The 21,476-nt window shown below is 39.3% G+C and overlaps 1 protein-coding gene across 3 annotated transcripts in view; it reads left to right on the top strand.

Moving 5' to 3' along the window:
• Positions 1 to 1,142: 1,142 nt before the first annotated feature.
• The window catches only part of LOC124622129 (glucosamine-6-phosphate isomerase), a 122,246-nt gene continuing 101,912 nt past the window's right edge, over positions 1,143 to 21,476 (top strand). The window contains exons 1-2 of one of the 3 annotated variants that reach the window (XM_047147745.1): positions 1,143 to 1,298; positions 16,225 to 16,361. In XM_047147745.1, the coding sequence (XP_047003701.1) occupies positions 16,238 to 16,361 (124 nt within the window). In that variant the 5' untranslated portion in view covers positions 1,143 to 1,298; positions 16,225 to 16,237. Of the gene's footprint in view, positions 1,299 to 1,574; positions 1,713 to 16,224; positions 16,362 to 21,476 lie in introns of those variants that run through there. The other 2 variants (XM_047147748.1, XM_047147746.1) reach the window with 2 other exon arrangements.

The following is a 21,476-nucleotide window of genomic DNA, read 5'->3' on the forward strand; positions in this document are numbered from 1 at the left end:
GTTGAAGTTTTTCATATGCTGTCAATGAATACAGACATGATGAGGAAAATACACAGCAGCGATAAATACAATATGTCTGCCCGCACTCTTTCATGTTAGAAGATTTTTTAATGTAATCCAACTCAATGTCTAGAATATACGGTCACCTTAACATTTACATGACTCATTTCGATAACCTTCTTACCTTTATATTCACATGCAAGTACCTCCAATCTCTTGTTATCGCTTAATAAGATTTCAGCATCCCCAATTGCCCCTAGGGATTACGAATGCCAATTTTTTTCTTTGAAAACATTTTCCTGTATTAACTGGTTTGTTGCCTCACCTTTTTTAAATGCTATTTTAATACGGGTATTGCCAACAGCAGACACATTCACAATATCAAACTCCACGATCGATAGTTTTGAAAACACTTGTTTACCCACAGCCATTGAGTGGAGTTTACCAACAGTTGTGTCGAGACTTTCGATGTCCTCTACGTATGTTTCCATATTGTCTTCTTATATTTGTTCTGACGTGTTCATCGTTCAGCCAGATTTGGCGGCCGTCCCCTCTGTATGTTCTCTATCTATCAACTCTTGAATGATTATCCCGACTACAGTATTTATTGCAGAAGCGGATGCCATTCTGAGCTGTGAGTAGCCACCGATAACGTGCCCTTACCTGGCGTCTTTTGGGTCTGAGCTTCATTTTTTCTCGGTGTTACCATATGTTGAATATCCATGATGATGTTCTCCTCCTGCAAGTCCTGTACATCATTGGCGACAGTCGCTTCAGTGTTTTAAGATTTTCCAGTAGACCACACTGTCTCTCCTCTCCGTAATCTTCGGTGGCCACAGCGGTTTACCCACTGCAGTCCGTTAAAGATCAAAATATAAGTTGTTTTCTCTTTTCTAGCTTCTAAATATTACGCGTACTTTTTGGTCAATCGCTAACCAAAGATGTAAAGTTTCGTGATATCACAGGCGTATGACCGTGAGTGATATAAAAAAACGTAAACAGAAATCAAAGATTTTGAATAACAAACAAATAAAAACAGATGAATGTATCTATAAACAAAATGAGTGTAGTTAAAATTAAAATGTAAATTCACTATGTCAGCAGAAGGCAAATACAGACTTTATCTAATTCAAGTTATCCTACTGTTCTTCATTTAATTTCCCTTGCCTGGAATTTGCCCCTCATTAGTTATCGGGACTAGTGTATGCGTAAGTTGATAAGTGGTTTGTTGTGATTAGAGTTCAGTGAACTCTCAATCCCGGTTCCATCTGTGTACTTTGTAGACGGCGCGTTATAAAGTAAGTAAAATGTTGTATTGGCCAGGGAACAGCAATAATTACTTACAGATGTCACATAGCACATTATTCAGCTTCGTTGGTTGCATGCTGCAGACGAACACTTGCGTCTAAAGAGCCTAAATGTTTATGTGAAATTGTCGAAGAACATATATGTCAGTCGCATACCGGTACTAGAGCACGTACATATTTAAAAAGGAAGTGCTTATTAGTTTATTTCTGATTTTTATTGAAGTGTCCACTAAAAATCACGATTTGTGACTGAAAGTGGCGTGTTTTCTTTTTTTAGGAAAGTAATAGTTCACAGTAATGGCACCGACAGCAAAGGACAAAAATTAAGTAATAGACTGGTGGCATTGAGAATCATAGCATACCTACATGCTAAGAAAATCGCTTAGTATAATCCTAGTTCTGACAGTGAGTGAACTGATTCGTAGGCAGATAGTTGATTTAATTATACGACTTAATATATTTGTAAGAAGTTTGGCATCCATAAATGAATGCAATTACATGCTGAAGAAAATAATATCGTCAGCACGTTTTGGAACATTTTATAATGTCTAAACAGCCGTTTAAATAATGCATGGTATAGTTTTGTAAGGGCGTTAGGGCAGTTTGATGATGAACGAGTTTGACAAGCGTCAAACATTCATTTTATTTGCGTGCTGTGCACATTCAGTATGGACATGATCTTATTAACTGAGCGGTACATTTGATGATTAAAAATTGTGTAGGGAAACTAATTCAAGACAAGAACACATATACAATAAGATGGAACAATTTATATAGCAGACATTACCTTCTAGCGATACATGCGGAAATGTTACTTTCCATAAAGTGAAGCATTAGATAACGCAACAGATAAAGTGATCAGTGTAATCGTTACTAAACTAAAGGATAGCTCAGCCATCCGCCAACCCCTTCAAATGTGTTGTCATGGAAGTTTAAGAATTGGAAGACCTGCTGAAAAGACATCTCAAGAGAGGTTAATTCATTGTTTTTGTTGTTTGCCCTTGTTCAATAAATAGGCCTGCTTTATTGTGAAGCTGCCATATACCAAAATAGTATTGTCAGTGAGAACAGCTTGTCAAAAAATATACAATGATTGACCCATTAATTCCTGGGGTGAAAGGGGTGAGAAATAGATTTTAATGTAAAGATAATTGAACTGAGTACTTGGTTTACTTAGCAAGTTAATAGTTTGGATTTGTGAAAAACAGATTTTTGTAACTGCAAAGGTAATCGTTTTCCTGAGAACCAATCACAAAGCATATCACGTAATGTGATGGGAATGTTTTATGGTTGATTTCAAGCTGCTTGTGTATTCAGTGATCATGATAGTATTTGGCAAAATGTCACGAGACTTTTGTTGGTAATTAATTTGGATCAAAAACAGTAGCACATCAATTAACTTACTGTTTGCTATGAGAGGTATCTCAAACAGAATGGCCTGTATGCCAACCAGTATTGATCTAGGAAAAAAAAATGGTCACGCAAAACCCAACTTGCATTTTTTTTTTTTTTTTTTTTTTTTTTTTTTAATGACTTCATGAAAGCCATCATAGAGGCAGTCATGTAGTTGCAATATTTCTTGATTTGTAAAAGAATTTGTGTCAGCATTGTACCAGCACTTTTGAAAGTATTATCCTACAGGGTACCATGCTAAATGATGTTGAATGAAGATTTCTTAGTAGGGAAGGCACAGCATGTAATTCTAAATGGAAAGTCACTGGCAGGTGTAGAAATAACTTTGGGTGGTTTGCTCCAGAGACACATGTTGGGATATTTGCTGTTCATATTGTATATTAATGATCTGTCAGACAATGTGAATAGTAACCTTGGACTTTTTGCAACTGCTACAGTAAGTAAAATGAAGTACTGGCTGAGCGGTACATTTGATGATTAAAAATTGTGTAGGGAAACTAATTCAAGACAAGAACACATATACAATAAGATGGAACAATTTATATAGCAGACATTACCTTCTAGCGATACATGCGGAAATGTTACTTTCCATAAAGTGAAGCATTAGATAACGCAACAGATAAAGTGATCAGTGTAATCATTACTAAACTAAAGGATAGCTCAGCCATCCGCCAACCCCTTCAAATGTGTTGTCATGGAAGTTTAAGAATTGGAAGACCTGCTGAAAAGACACCTCAGAGAGGTTAATTCATTGTTTTTGTTGTTTGCCCTTGTTCAATAAATAGGCCTGCTTTATTGTGAAGCTGCCATATACCAAAATAGTATTGTCAGTGAGAACAGCTTGTCAAAAAATATACAATGATTGACCCATTAATTCCTGGGGTGAAAGGGGTGAGAAATAGATTTTAATGTAAAGATAATTGAACTGAGTACTTGGTTTACTTAGCAAGTTAATAGTTTGGATTTGTGAAAAACAGATTTTTGTAACTGCAAAGGTAATCGTTTTCCTGAGAACCAATCACAAAGCATATCACGTAATGTGATGGGAATGTTTTATGGTTGATTTCAAGCTGCTTGTGTATTCAGTGATCATGATAGTATTTGGCAAAATGTCACGAGACTTTTGTTGGTAATTAATTTGGATCAAAAACAGTAGCACATCAATTAACTTACTGTTTGCTATGAGAGGTATCTCAAACAGAATGGCCTGTATGCCAACCAGTATTGATCTAGGAAAAAAAAATGGTCACGCAAAACCCAACTTGCAATTTTTTTTTTTTTTTTTTTAATGACTTCATGAAAGCCATCATAGAGGCAGTAATGTAGTTGCAATATTTCTTGATTTGTAAAAGAATTTGTGTCAGCATTGTACCAGCACTTTTGAAAGTATTATCCTACAGGGTACCATGCTAAATGATGTTGAATGAAGATTTCTTAGTAGGGAAGGCACAGCATGTAATTCTAAATGGAAAGTCACTGGCAGGTGTAGAAATAACTTTGGGTGGTTTGCTCCAGAGACACATGTTGGGATATTTGCTGTTCATATTGTATATTAATGATCTGTCAGACAATGTGAATAGTAACCTTGGACTTTTTGCAACTGCTACAGTAAGTAAAATGAAGTACTGGCTGAAAGAACATGCACAAATACTCAGTCGGCTCTTGATAAGATTTCAGAGTGGTGCAGTGTTTGGCAACTCAGTTTAAATGTTTATTAATGTGCAGTAGTACACTTCATCAAATGAAAAAGCAGTGTCTTATGATTACAACAACAGTGAGTCACAGTTGGAATTGGTAAACTCACACAAATATGTGGACTTAGCAGTCCTCAGAGTTATTAAAATTAATGGTCACATAGGCTCTGTTGCAGGTAAAGCAGATGGGAGATTTTGCTTGATTGGTGGGATACTGGAAAAGTGCAATCAGTCTGGAAAGGAAATTACTTACAAAACACTAATGTGCTCCTTTCTAAAATGTTGCTGAAGTGTGGGGAACCCATACCAAATAGCATAAGTAGGGGATATTGAATGTGTACAAAGAAGGGCAACAGGAATGGTCACAGGTTTGTTTAACACATGGTAAATTGTCACAAAGATGTTGAAAAACTCGAACTGGTAGATGCTTGAAGACAGATGGTGAGTAACCTACAAAAACCTACTAAAATTTTTTGAACACTCAGGGGATCAAGGAATATACAACAACCCACTATGTATCTCTCCCATAGCGATAAAAAGTCAGGATTACAGTATTTACAGAATGCAGAGGGGCATTTTAGCAGTCATTTTTTTCTGTGCTTCATATGCTGGTGGAATGGGTCTGACCTAATAAGTATTGCAGTGGAAATTACCCTCCATCATGGTGGTGGTTAAAATGTTAGTCCAGCCACCCTGATTTAGGTTTCCCATTGTATCCCCAAATTGGTTAAGGCAAGTGACAGAGCAATTCCTTTGAAATGTGTGGTGCATTTCATTTCCCTCTAGGTCCTATCAGCTTTTACTCCCTCTCCAATGACCTTATTGCCAGTGGGATATTAAGCCATGATATTAGTTCCTCAGTTGTATGCTCATAAGTGTTGTGTCATTCATACCACAGTAAATTAATTCCTTTAAATCCACATGATTACTCTGCAGTTTACAGTCGAGTGCCTTGCAGAGGGTTCATTGAACCACCTACAAGCTATTTCTCTATTGCTCAGCTGTTGAATTGATATGGGAAAAATGAACACTTAAATCTTTCTGTGTAAGCTCTGATTTCTCTTATTTTTATTATGAAGATCATCTTTAAGTTGGTGCCAACAAAAATTTTTCACACTCTGAGGAGAAAGTTGGTTATCGAGATTTTTTTGAGGAAGCACTGCCGCAACAGAAAACACCTTTGTTTTAACGACTGCCATCCAAATTTGTTTATCATATCTGTGACACTCTCTCCCTTATTTCGTGATAATACAAAATGAGCTGCCCTTCTTTGAACTTTTTGATGTCCTCTGTCAATCCTATCTGATGCACAGTACTCCAGAAGAGGGCAGACTAGCATAGGGCAAGCAGTCTCTTTAGAAGACCTGTTTCATTTTCTAATCGTTCTGTCAAATCACAGTCTTAGTTTGCTCCCCCCACAACATTATTTATATGATTATTACAATTTAAGTTATTCTTAACTGTAACCCCTAAGTATTTAGTTGAGTTTACAACCTTTAGATTTGTGTGATTTATTGTGTACCTGAAATTTAGCAGGTTCCTTTTAGTACCTATATTGATGTCTTCACACTTTTTATTATTTAGCATCGTCTACCAGTTTTTGCACCATAGAGATACTGCGTGTAAATCATTTATCAATTTGGTTTGATCATCTGCTGACTTCACAAGATGATAAATTACAGAAACATCTGCAAATAATCTGAGGGGGCTGCTCAGAATCTGTCCTAAATTGTTCATGTAGGTCAGGAACAACAGAGGGGCTGTAAAACTTCATTGGTGAACACCAGATATCACTTTTGTTTTACTCAATGACTTTCCGTCAGTTATTATGAAATGTGTGACTTCTCTGATAGAAAATCATGGATCCAGTCACACAGCTAAGATGATACTCCACAGGAATGCTATTCAATTAGAAGCTGCTTGTGAGGAACGGTGTCAAAAACCTCCTGGAAATCTGAAAATATGAATCAATGTGACATCCCCTGTTGATAGCACTGATTACTTCGTGTCAATAAAGGGCTAATTGTGATTCACAGGTGTGATGTTTTCTGATTCCGTGTTGGCCGTCTAGGATCTATGTATTCTTAGAGTATGTCCTTGTTTATTTATCCTTTCTTGTTGCTGTCCAGTGATTTGTATAATCACTATACAATATATACATGGATCTTAGATGTAGTCTTTATCTCCTTTTCAAGGGTTCAGAGTGGAGTTACACATGATGCAAATGTATTCAACAAATTCTCTTAAAAAGTGTTCTTATCAGTTCAAAAGAAAATTAATACTTGTCTCATAGAACAGTTCTACAAATTATCTGAATATCTATAATGAAGGATTGAAACACTCTGTTAGCTGTATGGGGAGTAGTGATGTGTGGTAAACATGGCTGTAATTATAGATGTAGATAACTGTTTTCTTGGAAAAATTCAAATGTAATCAGGTGAATATTAAGCCACCAGTAGAAGATGAGCAACAGCTGTTTTATATAACTGAGGAAGCAGCAATATTTTTTGTTATTTACTAGGGTACATGTAGCCAGTGTAGGCTCGTGTAATAAGTTTCTAATAGTTGCTTCTCTTTGCTTAATGTATTGGCTACCTCAGCTCATTCCTCATTCCTGAAGGCTCTCCGTCTTACTGGAATGTAAGGAACATAATGTGTGAATGAATAAATCAGAGCTTTTGGAAAGAGTACAGAAAATATCAACATGATATTCTATCTTATTTTACTCTATCAGAACTTTGTTTGGAACATGACTATTTCTGTAGAGATAGTTTATCAGAAATGAAATGGAGAGGTTCTTCACAAGTTATTTACCAGAACACTACCTCTGTATTCTGTTATAGTCATCTAAGCAATGAAGGTAAAAGTGGAAGGAGTATATAGAGGGGTCTATATAAAAGTGAAATAAACTTGAGGACGTTATTGTAGAAGGAGAGGAGGGTATAGATGAAGTTGAGATAGGAAATACTTTAAGACAAAAAAAGAAACAACAATGCACCACAAAGGAATTATCTGTATTGGGTTGGAAATCAGTGGTGTGATGTACAAGTACAGACAAACAAATGATTACAGTTTCAGAAAAATTGGATGATGTATTCAAGAGAAAGAGCTACACTAATTGAGCAAGTCAATAACGTGTTGATCCACCTTTGGCTCTTGCGCAAACAGTTATTAACTTGGCATTGATTGAGTTGTTGGATGTCCTCCAGAGGGATGTTGTACCAAATTCTATCCAATTGATGCATTACATCTTTTAAATCCCAAGCTGGTTGGAGGCTTCTGTCCTTGATACTCCAAATTTTTGAATTGGGGAGAGATCCAGTGAATTTGCTGGTCAAGGTAGGGTTTGGCAAGTGCAAAGACAAGCAGTAGGAACTCTTGCTGTGTGTGGGCGGGCATTATCTTGCTGAAATGTAAGCCTAGGATGGCATGCCATAAAGGGGAACAATGGGCCGTAGTATGTCATCAATGTATTGCTGTGCTGTAAGGGTGCCATTGATGACAACCAAAGGGGTTCTGCTGTAAAAAGAGATGGCATTGTGCATGATCACTTCTGGTTGTCAGGCCTTCTGGTGGGCAACATGAGGTTGGTATCCCTCTGCTGTCTGGGGCATCTAGAGACACATCTTCACTAGTCATAGACACATCTTCACTAGTCATCAGGCCTCAATTTGTGGCAGGCCTCATCACTGAAGACAACTCTACTCTAGTCAGTGAGACTCCAGGCTGAACACGCATCTGCAGATGCATCAGATAGTGGTGGGATGCCAACCTGACTGTCACCTGGCATATGGCCTGACATCCAGGAATGATGGCATGTGGTGCCATTTATTTTCATAGCAGGACTCCTTTGGTTGTCTTCTGAAGCACCCTTACAGCACAGTAGTATGATGACGATATTCTACACCCTGTTTTATTGCCCTTCATGGCAAGCCATCCTGGTCTTACATTTCAGCAAGATAATAACTGCTCACACATGGCAAGAGTTCCTATTGCTTGTCCTTGTGCTTGCCAAACCCTATGTTGGCTGCTTGTCTTGCTCTAACCAGTTGAGTACATTGGGAGCATTATGGCCACGGTCTTCCAACCAATTTGGGATTTTGATGATGTAATGTGGTAGTTGGACAGAATTTGGCACAATATCCCTCAGGAGGACATCCAACAACCCTGGCAATCAATGCCACATTGAATAACAGCTTGCATAAGGGCCATAGATGGACCAACACGTTATTGACTTGCTCAATTAGTGTAGCTCTTTCTCTTTAATAAATCATCCAATTTTCTGAAATTGTAGTCATTTGTTTGTCTGTACACATACATCACATCTAGTGATTTCTGTCCCATTTGGATACTTCCTTCATGGTGTGTGTGTTTTTTTTTCTTTTTCCTTCCTTAGAAAGTATGACACTGCAAGAAGAAATTGGCGGAGCCCGGTAAGCCCTGAGTGAAAACAGGTCCCTTGGTGTAGACAACAGTTCCTCTGAAATACTGAGATCCTTGGGAGAAGCATATATGATAACATGATTCCATCTGGTGTGCAAGATCTATGAAACAGGCTAAATATCCTCAGGCTTCCAGAAGAACGTAATAATTCTTACTCCAAAGAAGATGTACACTGTCAGGTTCCAATACAGCTGTTTAGCTCTTTAATAAGTCATGGTTGAAAAATACTGACACACATTATTTGCAGAAGAATGGAAAAACTGATAGAAGCTGACTTTGGGGGAGAAATGTTGGACCACTCAATTCAGTAATCACCCCATTGATGCTTGATGTCTTTCGTGATGGTGTGGTATCTTCCAGCAGGACAACTGACCATGTTGCAAGCCCAGGATCCTGCTACAATAGTTTGAGGAGCTTGATAGTGAACTCACATTGGTGTTTTGTCCAGAAAATTTGCTTTATCTGTACTTGGTGGAACACATGTGGGACTCTATCAGGCCTCAGTTCCATGCACTTAAACCACTGGCCCATAGGTTACAGGAATTGCATGACATGTGCATAGGTGTTTGGTGCCACATATCTCTGGAAACCTGCCAAGGAAGTGTCAAATACATGTTCCATAAAATCGCTGCTATGTTGTTTTCTAGAGGTGGAAAAACGCACTAATAAGGTGCTGCTCATAATGTTTTAGCTCAACAGTGTAGGTTTCATAGGGAATATCGAATGTAGTTAGATGCACAATCCATAGGTCATTTGAATGATTTGTTTATCAAAAAATCTGTGAAAAGAGTCAGTCTACAAAATATATATATTTGATTAATTTTAACATTAATAAACATATTATTTTAAAGTCTTACTTATGCAACTACACTTAAAAACTAGATGTTTTCCTACAGGTTACCAGTTTTTAAATTAATGTTCCTCCTTGTAATATAAGGAGTTGGCCAGAAGAAGTGGTTGTAGCTTAGATTTAAAATTTACTTTGTACTTCCAGAATGAGATTTTCACTCTGCAGCGGAGTGTGCGCTGATATGAAACTTCTTGGCAGATTAAAACTGTGTGCCCGACCGAGACTCGAACTCAAGACCTTTGCCTTTCGCGGGCAGAGCACTTGCGCGCGAAAGGCAAAGGTCCCGAGTTTGAGTCTCAGTCGGGCACACAGTTTTAATCTACTTTGTACTTGTCAGATATTTCACATTGTTGGGAATTGATCAAAAATTTTTGTTGGTGCATATTGAACTCGGAGCCAGTGACAACCTTAATAGTGCATCATAAATGTAATTTTTCCCTCTAGTGTTATAGGCATGGACCATCACTATTGTTCTCAGATTTTGATGAATTATTTCTACTTCTACATCTGTACCCTTCAAATCATTGTGAAGTGCATGACAGAGGGTATCCAGAAGTGTTTTCCCATTCTGTTCATTTATGGAGTGTGGGAAGAATGATTGTTTAAATTCCTCTGTGCATCCTCTATTTTATCTAATTATGTCCTCATAATCTTTACAGGAGCAACATGTAAAGGGTTGGTATATTGTATGTTCCAAGAACCATAATTTAAAGCCTGTTCTTCAAACTTTTGTAAGTACGCTTTCTCAGGCTAGTTTGAATCTACCTTCAAGAGTCTGCCACTGAACCTACCTCTGACGCTTATGTGCCAACACGCACTTGTGTGGTGGCGCCCAACCCTGGTGTAAGCAGGTTTAAATACTGATGGTGGAAAAAATTTTCACTGCCAGTATTTGGCTGACGAGAGGAGGAGAGGTGGTGGCATAAAGTTCCTGATCACCAGACTTTGTGCCAACATCCTGGTTTAAATACAAAACCTCTCCACAGTGTCTTATGAATTGAGGGTGTGTGACACTGTTGATGGTGAACCGTCCGTCAGACGGGGATGTTAAGGTTGCTGGTCTCGTGATGCTATTCACAAGGAGTAGACCATGTGCCGGCACCAAATTTCAGCCTCTCCCTGCTCTCATCGACATCACAAACATTACAACACACACACACACACACACACACACACACACACACACACACACACACACTGAAAATACATACATTTAGTATTACAAATTGTGTTATGGAGCATGTTGTAAACAAACAAACAAAAGAGTCTATCAGTTCAATATCTTCAGTACCTACGTGATACTCTCCCGCGGGTCAAAAAAAGCTGCGATCATTCATGTTGCCCTTCTCTGTATAAGTTCAATGTCTCCTGTTAGTTGTATTGAGTATGTGTCCTACACAATGCAGAAATATTGTAGGATAGGCTGCATGAGTTATTTATAAGCAGTTCCTTTGTAGACTGATTGCATTTCTGTAGTATTCTACCAATAAACCAAGATGTGCCATTTGCTTTACACATGACTGAGCCTGTGTGATCATTCCAGTTCCTATACCTACAAAGTGCTATACCCAGGTATTTGTATGAGTTTACGGGTTCCATCTGTGACTCATTGATATTATAGTCATAGATTACCATGTTTTTTCATTTTATGAATTACAAAGTTTTACCTTTCTGAACATTTAAAGCAAGTTGCCAATCTTTGCACCTCTTTGGAATCTTATAAAAGTCTGACTGAATATTTATGCAGTTTTTTGAGACTGCACTTAAATTTATGTAACTGCACCATCTGCAAAAAATGTGAAGTTACTATTAGTATTGTTCACAAAATCATTAATATCTGAAATGAATTGCAAATGTTGGAACACAGTGCCATGGGGTACATCTGAAGTTACTTCTTCTGTCGATGACTCTCCATCTAAGATATCTTGCTGCATCCTACCTACCAATAAATCCTCAATCCAGCCGCAAATTTATTTGATACCCATACAGTCATACTTTTTGATTATAAGTGTAGATGTGATACTGAATCAAATCCCTTTTTAGAACTCAAGAAATATTGCCTATACCCGGCTGTCTTGTTCCAAGGCTTTCATACCTATATCATGTTAAAAATATACGAGTTTGGTTTCACATGATCCATGTTTTCAGAATCCATTTTGGTTGGTGTGGATGTCATTCTGTTTGAGACATCTCATTACATTAAGCTCAGAGTATATGCTAATATTCTACAACAAATTAATGTCAAGGATATTGGATGGTAGTTGCTACTCTTCTTGTACTGGCTACAGTTTTTTGTAGAGGGTCTGTGATAAATTGTAGCTAAAGAGAGGCTAACTCATCTGCAGCTTCAATTTAGAGTCTGATATTGATTCCATTGGGCTCCAGAGCTTTGTGTAATTTTAACAGTTTCATGTGTTTCTCGATGCTACTGCCACTAATGCAAAATTTACTCACATTTTCAGTGGTATGGGAATTAAACTGCGGCATTATTCCTAAGTTTTCCTTTGTAAAGAAATAGTTGAAAACAGAGTTTTCCAGTTGTGCTTTTTCTTTGCTACCCTCAATTTCAATTCATGTTTCATCCATGAGTGACTGGATATTAACTTTGGTGCCACTAGCAGACTTTACATGTGATAAGAATCTCTTTGGATTTGATGAAAGATCGTTTGACAGTATTCTGCCACGGTAGTCATTGAAGGCATCATGCATTACTCTCTTGACAGGCAAAGACCTTACATTCAGCATCTCTATCTACAGGTCTATGTTTTGTTTTACATGTATTATACAGTAGTCTCTGTTTCCTTAGAAGTTCCTTTACAGGAAAGAATGTCATAAGGGAATTTATACACAAAAAAATGAACACATTGATTTTGGTCTGATGATGGCATATGCCATGGGGGGGATATTAGGTGTACTGATAATGGTTTCAGTGTTATTCGCCAACAAGTAGTGTGGTAACATAGCTACCAGAGAGCCATCTGTGTCTTCCCTTTAATAGGAAATACCCACAGCAAGAAGGGTCAGTGTGATAAAGACATGTGAAGCAAGCAGGCAACCATGCCACATAGATGCACTCATGCTTCCTACAGGCAACTGAGAGAGTTTGAAAGTGGTCAAATTGTGGCTGTCTGAGTGGTTGGATAGTCCTTTCGGAGAATTGCCTCACAAGTTGGACGTGTTGCATCATTTGTGCAACAGTGCTGGTATCAGTGCTCACGTGAACATTCTCACACCTGTAGATGAGGTGGTCATAGAGCCTTACAGACAGTAGCTCACATCATGATGGAATTCTGCCTCCTTCTGGCTCTCCACACCAAGTGTGGTCTTCCAGATTGTTGCCGCTAATGTTCTGAGAAAGTGGTTTTTATTCTCATAACTAAAGGCAAGTGTCCACTAGCAAGAAAACTTCTGCAAGTTCTCTCACATGGAAACACCTCCAGCAAGTTAATTAAATCAGTAAATCCTCAGGTTTTGTCAACTTACAGAAGGATCATTCCATGAAAAGTGAAGGTTTTGCTATGTCTGTAACACTTCCTATTCATTTGTTTAGTAACAAATGAACATGGCTCACGTCATCAAACATTCGTGTATATGGTGTCACTTTCAGGACTGTATGCAGGGCCGTATGCTTCTTATTTTCAAGTTAATATGACAATGTAAACTGTACATATTTTAAGTCCTTAACCGTGGAATGACCCAGAAGTAGCTTCTGCAAGTTAATGGAAACAGTTTCTTGCAGTTTGCTGCGAGTACTTACTAAACTTGCCAATTGCTGGAAGATTTTCTCAAACTTGTAAAATTTTTTTTTGCTTTCACTACTGGTGCAAAAATATCAGTGTCAAAAAGAATGACATACAGAAAGACGGGTCGAAACAGATGCACTAATGGAACCCCTAAATGTATATAATTGGCCACTGCAGCCAAGGAAGTGTGAAATGAATTTACTGACTTTTTTTTTGCTTCACCAAAGGAAAGTAGAATCACAGTAAAGATATCTTTTTAAATTTGAACAGTTTTTTTAATGTCCGCAGAAACATAAATGCATTAAATTTGTTATAAAACTAATGAGTACTCGTTGCAAAATTTGAAGAGTAATTGAAAGGTCATATCTTGGTCATTTGACTGGAATACTCTCTTTCAAATTCTGAAGGTGGCAGGGGTTAAATACAGGGAGCAAAAGGCTATTTACAATTTGTACAGAAACCAGATGGCAGTTACAAGAGTCGAGGGGCATGAAAGGGAAGCAGTGGTTGGGAAGGGAATGAGACGGGGTTGTAGCCTATCCCCGATGTTATTCAATCTGTATATTGAGCAAGCAGTGAAGGAAACAAAAGAAAAATTCGGAGTAGGTATTAAAATCCATGGAGAAGAAATAAAAACTTTGAGGTTTGCCGATGACATTGTAATTCTGTCAGAGACAGCAAAGGACTTGGGACTTGGAAGAGCAGTTGAACGGAATGGATAGTGTCTTGAAAGGAGGATATAAGATGAACATCAACAAAAGCAAAACAAGGATAATGGAATGTAGTCGAATTAAGTTAGGTGATGCTGAGGAAATTAGATTAGGAAATGAGACACTTAAAGTAGTAAATGAGTTTTGCTATTTGGGGAGCAAAATAACTAATGATGGTCAAAGTTGAGAGGATATAAAACGTAGACTGGCAATGGCAAGGAAAGCGTTTCTGAAGAAGAGAAATTTGTTAACATTGAGTATAGATTTAAGTGTCAGGAAGTCATTTCTGGAAGTGTTCGTATGTAGTGTATGGAAGTGAAACATGGACGATAAATAGTTTGAACAAGAAGAGGATAGAAGCTTTCGAAATGTGGTACTACAGAAGAATGCTGAACATTAGATGGGTAGATCACATAACTAATGAGGAGGTATTGAATAGGATTGGGGAGAAGTTTGTGGCACAACTTGACTAGAAGGAGGGATCGGTTGGTAGGACATGTTCTGAGGCATCAAGGGATCACCAATTTAGTATTGGAGGGCAGCGTGGAGGGTAAAAATCATAGAGGGAGACCAAGAGATGAATACACTAAGCAGATTCAAAAGGATGTAGGTTGCAGTAGGTACTGGGAGATGAAGAAGCTTGCACAGGATAGAACAGCATGGAGAGCTGCATCAAACGAGTCTCAGGACTGGAGACCACAACAACAACAACATCTTGGTCATATAGCTTACCTTGTTTCTGATTCCTGTTCTGGAATATTTTCTTTGTTCAATAGAAAAGAGATGTTTGAAACTAACTTACAGCATTATGAGAAAGATTTTAATTTCATCCAAGTCCTCTGATTTTATTTCATTCAAAAGTGCTTTTTAGCAACTTAAGATAGGTACACCTCTGTATGCATTGCTTCAACCAAACATTTCTTTTTTCTTGACTTTGTTTTTCATAAGGATTTTTCTTCAATAATAAATAGTAATGCAGTAATTGTGGTGGCCGCACAGTTTTTACCCACAACACTGAAAACTTATATTTGCTTATCACAAGACGCAAATATGTTGGAAACACTTCTGCAAATACTTGCAGCAAGTTCCTGAAATACTCGCTGAAATGACTTGCAGAAGTAAACCTGCACGAGTTTTTGTTCTAATGTAAACACTTCAGCAAGCACATTCAGAAGTTACTTGTGTAAGTTATTTACTAGACGATCTTAAAGTTTTAAACTGCTTTCAGGGCTTGGCCATGGTGGTAGGGTTTAGAGTGCCTTCACCACATGCTGGGCGGGGGACGGGGGGGGGGGGGGGGGGGTTGGCGGTGCCCTCTTGTACTCTTTACTGTTAGATGTGATTAGCCCTCTTTGCTGCCACACCATGTTTTACTTTTGTTAGGAATGCCCCTTCATATAGCTCTCCGATGAAGATAAGACCTTAAGAATTCTGGCTCGTGGACGGCAGCCAGTGAACAAGAAAAGTTGAATGGGCTTTTACGGTTCCTCCAAGAGAGTAGCTTCTGTTCCCATCTTGACTGTATCAGATCTGGGATGGGACAGATGTGAAATGGACACCTCCTGCAGTGTGGCAAGACACAGGGGATGCTCGACTATGCCCACTGACCCGATTACTTCTCTCACCTTATTTTATTTTTCTTGGTCGTACTGGTTTGATCAGCATTGGCTCAGGTGTGAAGTGCCTCTCACTGCATCTGAGCTCTGCAGGCCTACACTGCTCTTGGGCCTGTAGCGTGCCGCCCCCCCCCCCTCCCCTCTCATGTACTTTTACCTCTTCTGCAACTATTTCTCATCTCTGGGATCAATGTTGCTTTCATTATGTCAGTTTAACAACTTGTAGATACTATCAAATTTTAGTGAATTTCTGGCAGATGTCACTAACTTCATATGGTTTGTCTCATGAATGTGGGACTGATGAGTCTGCTGTTTTTTTCCCTTAGATCCCAACCATCTCAGACTTCCACCTTTTTAATGTTAGATTAGTTGTATACTTTGAGTAAAACTGAGGAATGTTTTTCTTGTTGAGACATTTATTAACAATATTTCTCTATTTTTGCAACAGGTGAAAGAACACCATGCGGCTTGTTATCCTGGAGACTGCAGATAAGGTGGCAGAATGGTCAGCCAGATATGTGATGAAAAGGATAAATGACTTCAAACCGGGTCCAGAAAGATACTTTGTTCTGGGTCTTCCAACAGGTACTTTTTCGTATTTTGTGCTCACCAAAGGTAGGAGCCCAACATAAAGTTAGCAGGAGGCAAAGAACCATGTCCTGAATTGTCTAATGTCCAGGAGCCCATCCTAAATTGTGGTGACGGTATTGCAATTATTGTCTTTGAATAAAATGTCACTTTAGTTTGGCTGATTGCATATTTCTTTTGGTGGTTATCTTCTGTACTATGCTCTAGCAGAGCTTTCTATACATGGTTCAAGTTTCACTGAGCTATGTTACGTGGCAGTGACACAACATGCAAAAGGTACTTCTATCCTTAAATTTTGTGCACCAGTGCATGTTTGAGGTGCCACACTGTTGGTGTGATGCATTCTCTAAAGGTAGCATTGTGTACCTTATCTGCTGGAGACACAGCATACTTATTGAGTACTTTTTGCTGCCTACTTTTGATGATGCCATGTGCTGCAATACTGTACATTGTACTTTGCATAATTTGTCTTCCTGAGTAACTGAATTTTCTGTGATTTTTTTTTTTGAAATCTAATCAGTATAATACAGCAAAGTCGTGAGTGTAATACAAATAATGGAGTTAGTTGAGGTAACCTTTCACTGTGTAGTTGAGGCATTAAGTGTCAACAACCACATAAACAAGATGGAAAATGTAGATGAGCTTCCAGACAATGCCCTTAATACCTTCCTTATGATCTAACTAAATATGCATGGGTATATTGTCGCAGTTGACTACAGTGTCCTGGAGTTACCAATGTGCTGCAACATTGAGTTTTTCTGCATGCTTTTGCAATTTACAATCCATTCATTTGATTGTTTTTCAGCAGAGAAAGTTTAATAGCACAGTATATATTCTTGACATCACTCAAGTATGGGGGCATTCTAGAGTCATATGAAACATAGAAATAAAAACTTCAACATCCAAGGTCACCAATTATAATTTTAAATATGATGACTGGTTCCAGCAAATCTGAGTTTTTGTCATCAGATCTGTAAATCATAGAGATTGCAAACTACAAGCATAATCAGGTCACATCTAATAAGGTGGGTAACATATTTTAACGAATTGGATATATACAACATACCTTATTCAGATACACATCAATAAGTCTCCATCATATGTACAATATATAGGGTCAAGTCGTAACACGTCATTTCAGGAGTATCAAGAAAATCGTTCTTTGGCACGTTAATAATGGAACAAATTTAGATAAAATATTATGTATATTGTACCGAGTACCCTAGCTTATACCCACACAGCAGATGAAAGAATACTGAGGATCACAAGTCAAGGCACAAATGTTTATAAACTACCAGCAGGTGGTACTGTAATAGTAATCATACAGAAATGTGACTGTAACATATAAAGTATATTGAAGGTGTTACATCCAGTCAGTCATTAAAACAATGCAATAAGTACATTTTAACAAGCAATTATGTAACATAAGAATTTAAACCAGAGTATATTATTATAACAGAATTCCTTTTCTAATTTAACTTTCGTTTTCAGAATTAAAATTCTTACAAATTAAAAGAGTATGTATTGTATTTCAGTTGTATCACCTACTGCCTGTATAGTCAAAACAGCTACGAGGTAAGTACAAAGTGTAAAATATATCGCTACTGAATAAGCCTACAGAAGATTACTCGAGATCTGAGTGTTAAGAATATGTAGTAAAATATATCTAAAAACAAAGATAATGTGACTTACCAAACAAAAGCGCTGGCAGGTCGATAGACACACAAACAAACACAAACATACACACAAAATTCAAGCTTTCGCAACAAACTGTTGCCTCATCAGGAAAGAGGGAAGGAGAGGGAAAGACGAAAGGATGTGGGTTTTAAGGGAGAGGGTAAGGAGTCATTCCAATCCCGGGAGCGGAAAGACTTACCTTAGGGGGAAAAAAGGACGGGTATACACTTGCGCGCGCGCGCGCACACACACACACACACACACACACACACGCATATCCATCCACACATATACAGACACAAGCAGACATATTTAAAGACAAAGAGACCCCCCCCCCCCGCCACACACACACACACACACACACACACACACACACACACACATGACCATAGTCTTTGGCAGCTGGGACCAGACTGCGAACAGCAGTGCATGATGAGAAAGGCGACTGAGTGTGGGTGAGGAGGAGGTTGGGGAGGGGAGTGGGAGGGATAGCAGGGTAGGGGTGGGGGGACAGTAAAGTGCTGCTAGTGGGAGCATGCAGGGATGAGTTGGAGAGAGGGTGGGGCAGCTAGGTGCGGTCGAGATGTTAGACAGAGAGTGGAGGAGGGGGGGGGGGAGTTATCGGAAAAGGAGAGAAGTAAAAAGAATGGTGCGTTGGTGGAATATTGCTGTGTAGTGTGGGAGTGGGAGCAGGGAAGGGGCTAGATGGGTAAAGTCCAGTTGTTTCATGGCCATAGTTTGTTGGTGGCCATTCTTGCTGATAGACAGCTTGTTGGTTGTCATGCCCACATAGAATGCAGCACAGTAGTTGCAGCTCAGCATGAAGATCACGTGTGTGGTTTCACAGGTGGCCCCGCCTGTTGGTGTTTGTGACTGGACTGGAGTAGGTCGTGGTGGGAGGGTGTATGGGACAGACCTTGCATCTACGTCTGTTACAGGGATATGAGCCCTGTGGTAAGGGATTGGGAGCAAGGAATGTGTAGGGATGGCTGAGTATATCGCGTAGGTTCGGTGGACAGCAGATACCACTGTGGGAGGGGTGGGGAGAATAGTGGGTAGAACATTTCTCATTTCAGGGTACAATAAGAGGTAGCCGAAATGCTGGTGGAGAATGTAATTCAATTGCTCCAGGCCTGGGTGGTACTGAGTCACGAGGGGAATGCTCATCTGTGGCCGATGGTGGGTGACTGGAAAGATAAGTGTACAAGGTTGGGAGGATAATTATGGTCTGTAAAGGCCTCAGTGAGACCCTTGGTATATTTCGAGAGGGACCACTCGTCACTAGAGATGTGATGGTCATGGATGGCTAGACTGTATGGAAGGGACTTCTTGGTATGGAGTGGGTGGCAGCTGTCAAAGTGGAGATATTGTTGGTGGTTAGTAGGTTTGATACGGACAGACGTAGGGATGTAACCATCTTTGATGTGGAGGTTGACATTCAGGAAGGTGGCTTGTTGGATTGAGTAGCACCAGGTGGAGCGAATGAGGGAGAAAGTGTCGAGATTCTGGAGGAATGTGGATAGTGTGTCCTCACCCTCAAACCAGATCGTGAAGATGTCATCAGTGAATCTGAACCGGGTGATGGGTTTGGGATTCTGGGTGTTTAGGAAGGATTCATTGTCTAACCTGCCAACTGCAACTAGCTGCCCTGCTCCCCACCTCGTCCCTGCACGCTCCCACTAGCAACACTTTACCATCCCCCACCCCTACCCTGCTATCCCTGCCCCTCCACACCCCTGCCTCCTTTCTTACCTCCACCCGGTCACCTCTCCCATCATGCACTGCTGCTTGTAGTCTGGTTCCAGCTGCCACAGACTGTGGTCGTGTGTGTGTGTGTGTGTGTGTGTGTGGGGGGGGGGGGGGGGGTCCTTGTTGCCAAAAGCTCACTTTCTGACAGTCTTTTTGTTGTACCTATCCGTGACTCAGAATCTGCGCTATTTGGTGAGTAGCAACTATCCTTTCCATAATATTCTTTCTGTATGTTTATTATTACAGTGCCACCTGCTAGTAGTTTGTAACATCTTTGCCTTGACTTGTGATCTTCGCTGTTCTTTCATCTGCTCTCTGGATATAAGCTGGGGTAGTCAGTGCAATGTGCATCTTATTTTATGTAAATCTTGTTTTATTATTGACATGCCAGTGTATCCTTTTCTCCATACTCTTGGATGATGTATTAAGATTTAACATTATATGTTGTACATATAATGAAGATTTATTAGTGTGTATTTGCATAAGGTATGTTGCATATGTCCATTTTGTTGAAATATGTTCCTTACCTTATTAGATCTAACCTGATTATGGATGTAATTTTTTATCTACACTACTGGCGATTAAAATTTCTACACCACAAAGATTACATGCTACAGACGCGAAATTTAACAGACAGGAAGAAGATGCTGTGATATGCAAATGATTAGCTTTTCAGAGCATTCACACAAGGTTGGCACCGGTGGCGACACCTACAACTCGCTGACATGACGAGAGTTTCCAACCAATTTCTCATACACAAACAGCAGTTGACCGGTGTTGCCTGGTGAAACGTTGTTGTGATGCCTCGTGTAAGGAGGAGAAATGCGTACCATCATGTTTCCGACTTTGATAAAGGTCGAATTGTAGCCTATCGCGATTTCGGTTTATCGTATCGCGACATTGCTGCTCGCGTTGGTCGAGATCCAATGACTGTTTGCAGAATATGGAATTCGATCCCTGCGAAACCCTACATTTCAGCAGGATAATGCACGACCGCATGTTGCAGGTCCTGTACAGGCCTTTCTGGATACAGAAAATGTTCAACTGCTGCCTTGGCCAGTACATTCTCCAGATCTCTCGCCAATTAAAAATGTCTGGTCAGTGGTGGCCGAGCAACTGACTCATCACCATACGCCAGTCACTACTCTTGATGAACTGTGGTATCGTGTTGAAGCTGCATGGGCAGCTGTACCTGTGCACGCCTTCCAAGCTCTGGTTGACTCAATGCCCAGGCATATCAATGACGTTATTACGGCCAGAGGTGGTTGTTCTGGGTACTGATTTCTCAGGATCTATGCACCCAAATTGCGTGAAAATGTAATCACATGTCAGTTCTAGTATAATATATTTGTCCAATGAATACCCGTTTATCATCTGCATTTATTCTTGGTGTAGCAGTTTTAATGGCCAGTAGTGTGTTATTTAAGGACCCAATGATCTGTAAATTATAATTAGCGATCTTGGCTGTTGAAGTTTTTTACTTCTGTGTCTAATAGTTCACTACTGTTTCATTTACAGTGATGGACTGACATTACGAATTAGGGTAAATGTGTTCAAGCCAAAATGAACTTTGATGTGAAACATCCACTTGCTGAGATTTTGATGTGAACCAGTCAGTCATAACACCAATAGAGTACAGTTGTAAGTTTACTGATTTGGAACTTTGCCTTTGGTAGTGTCACAACC

The sequence above is a fragment of the Schistocerca americana genome, chromosome 7 (assembly GCF_021461395.2).
Source record: "Schistocerca americana isolate TAMUIC-IGC-003095 chromosome 7, iqSchAmer2.1, whole genome shotgun sequence".
Taxonomy (NCBI): domain Eukaryota; kingdom Metazoa; phylum Arthropoda; class Insecta; order Orthoptera; family Acrididae; genus Schistocerca; species Schistocerca americana.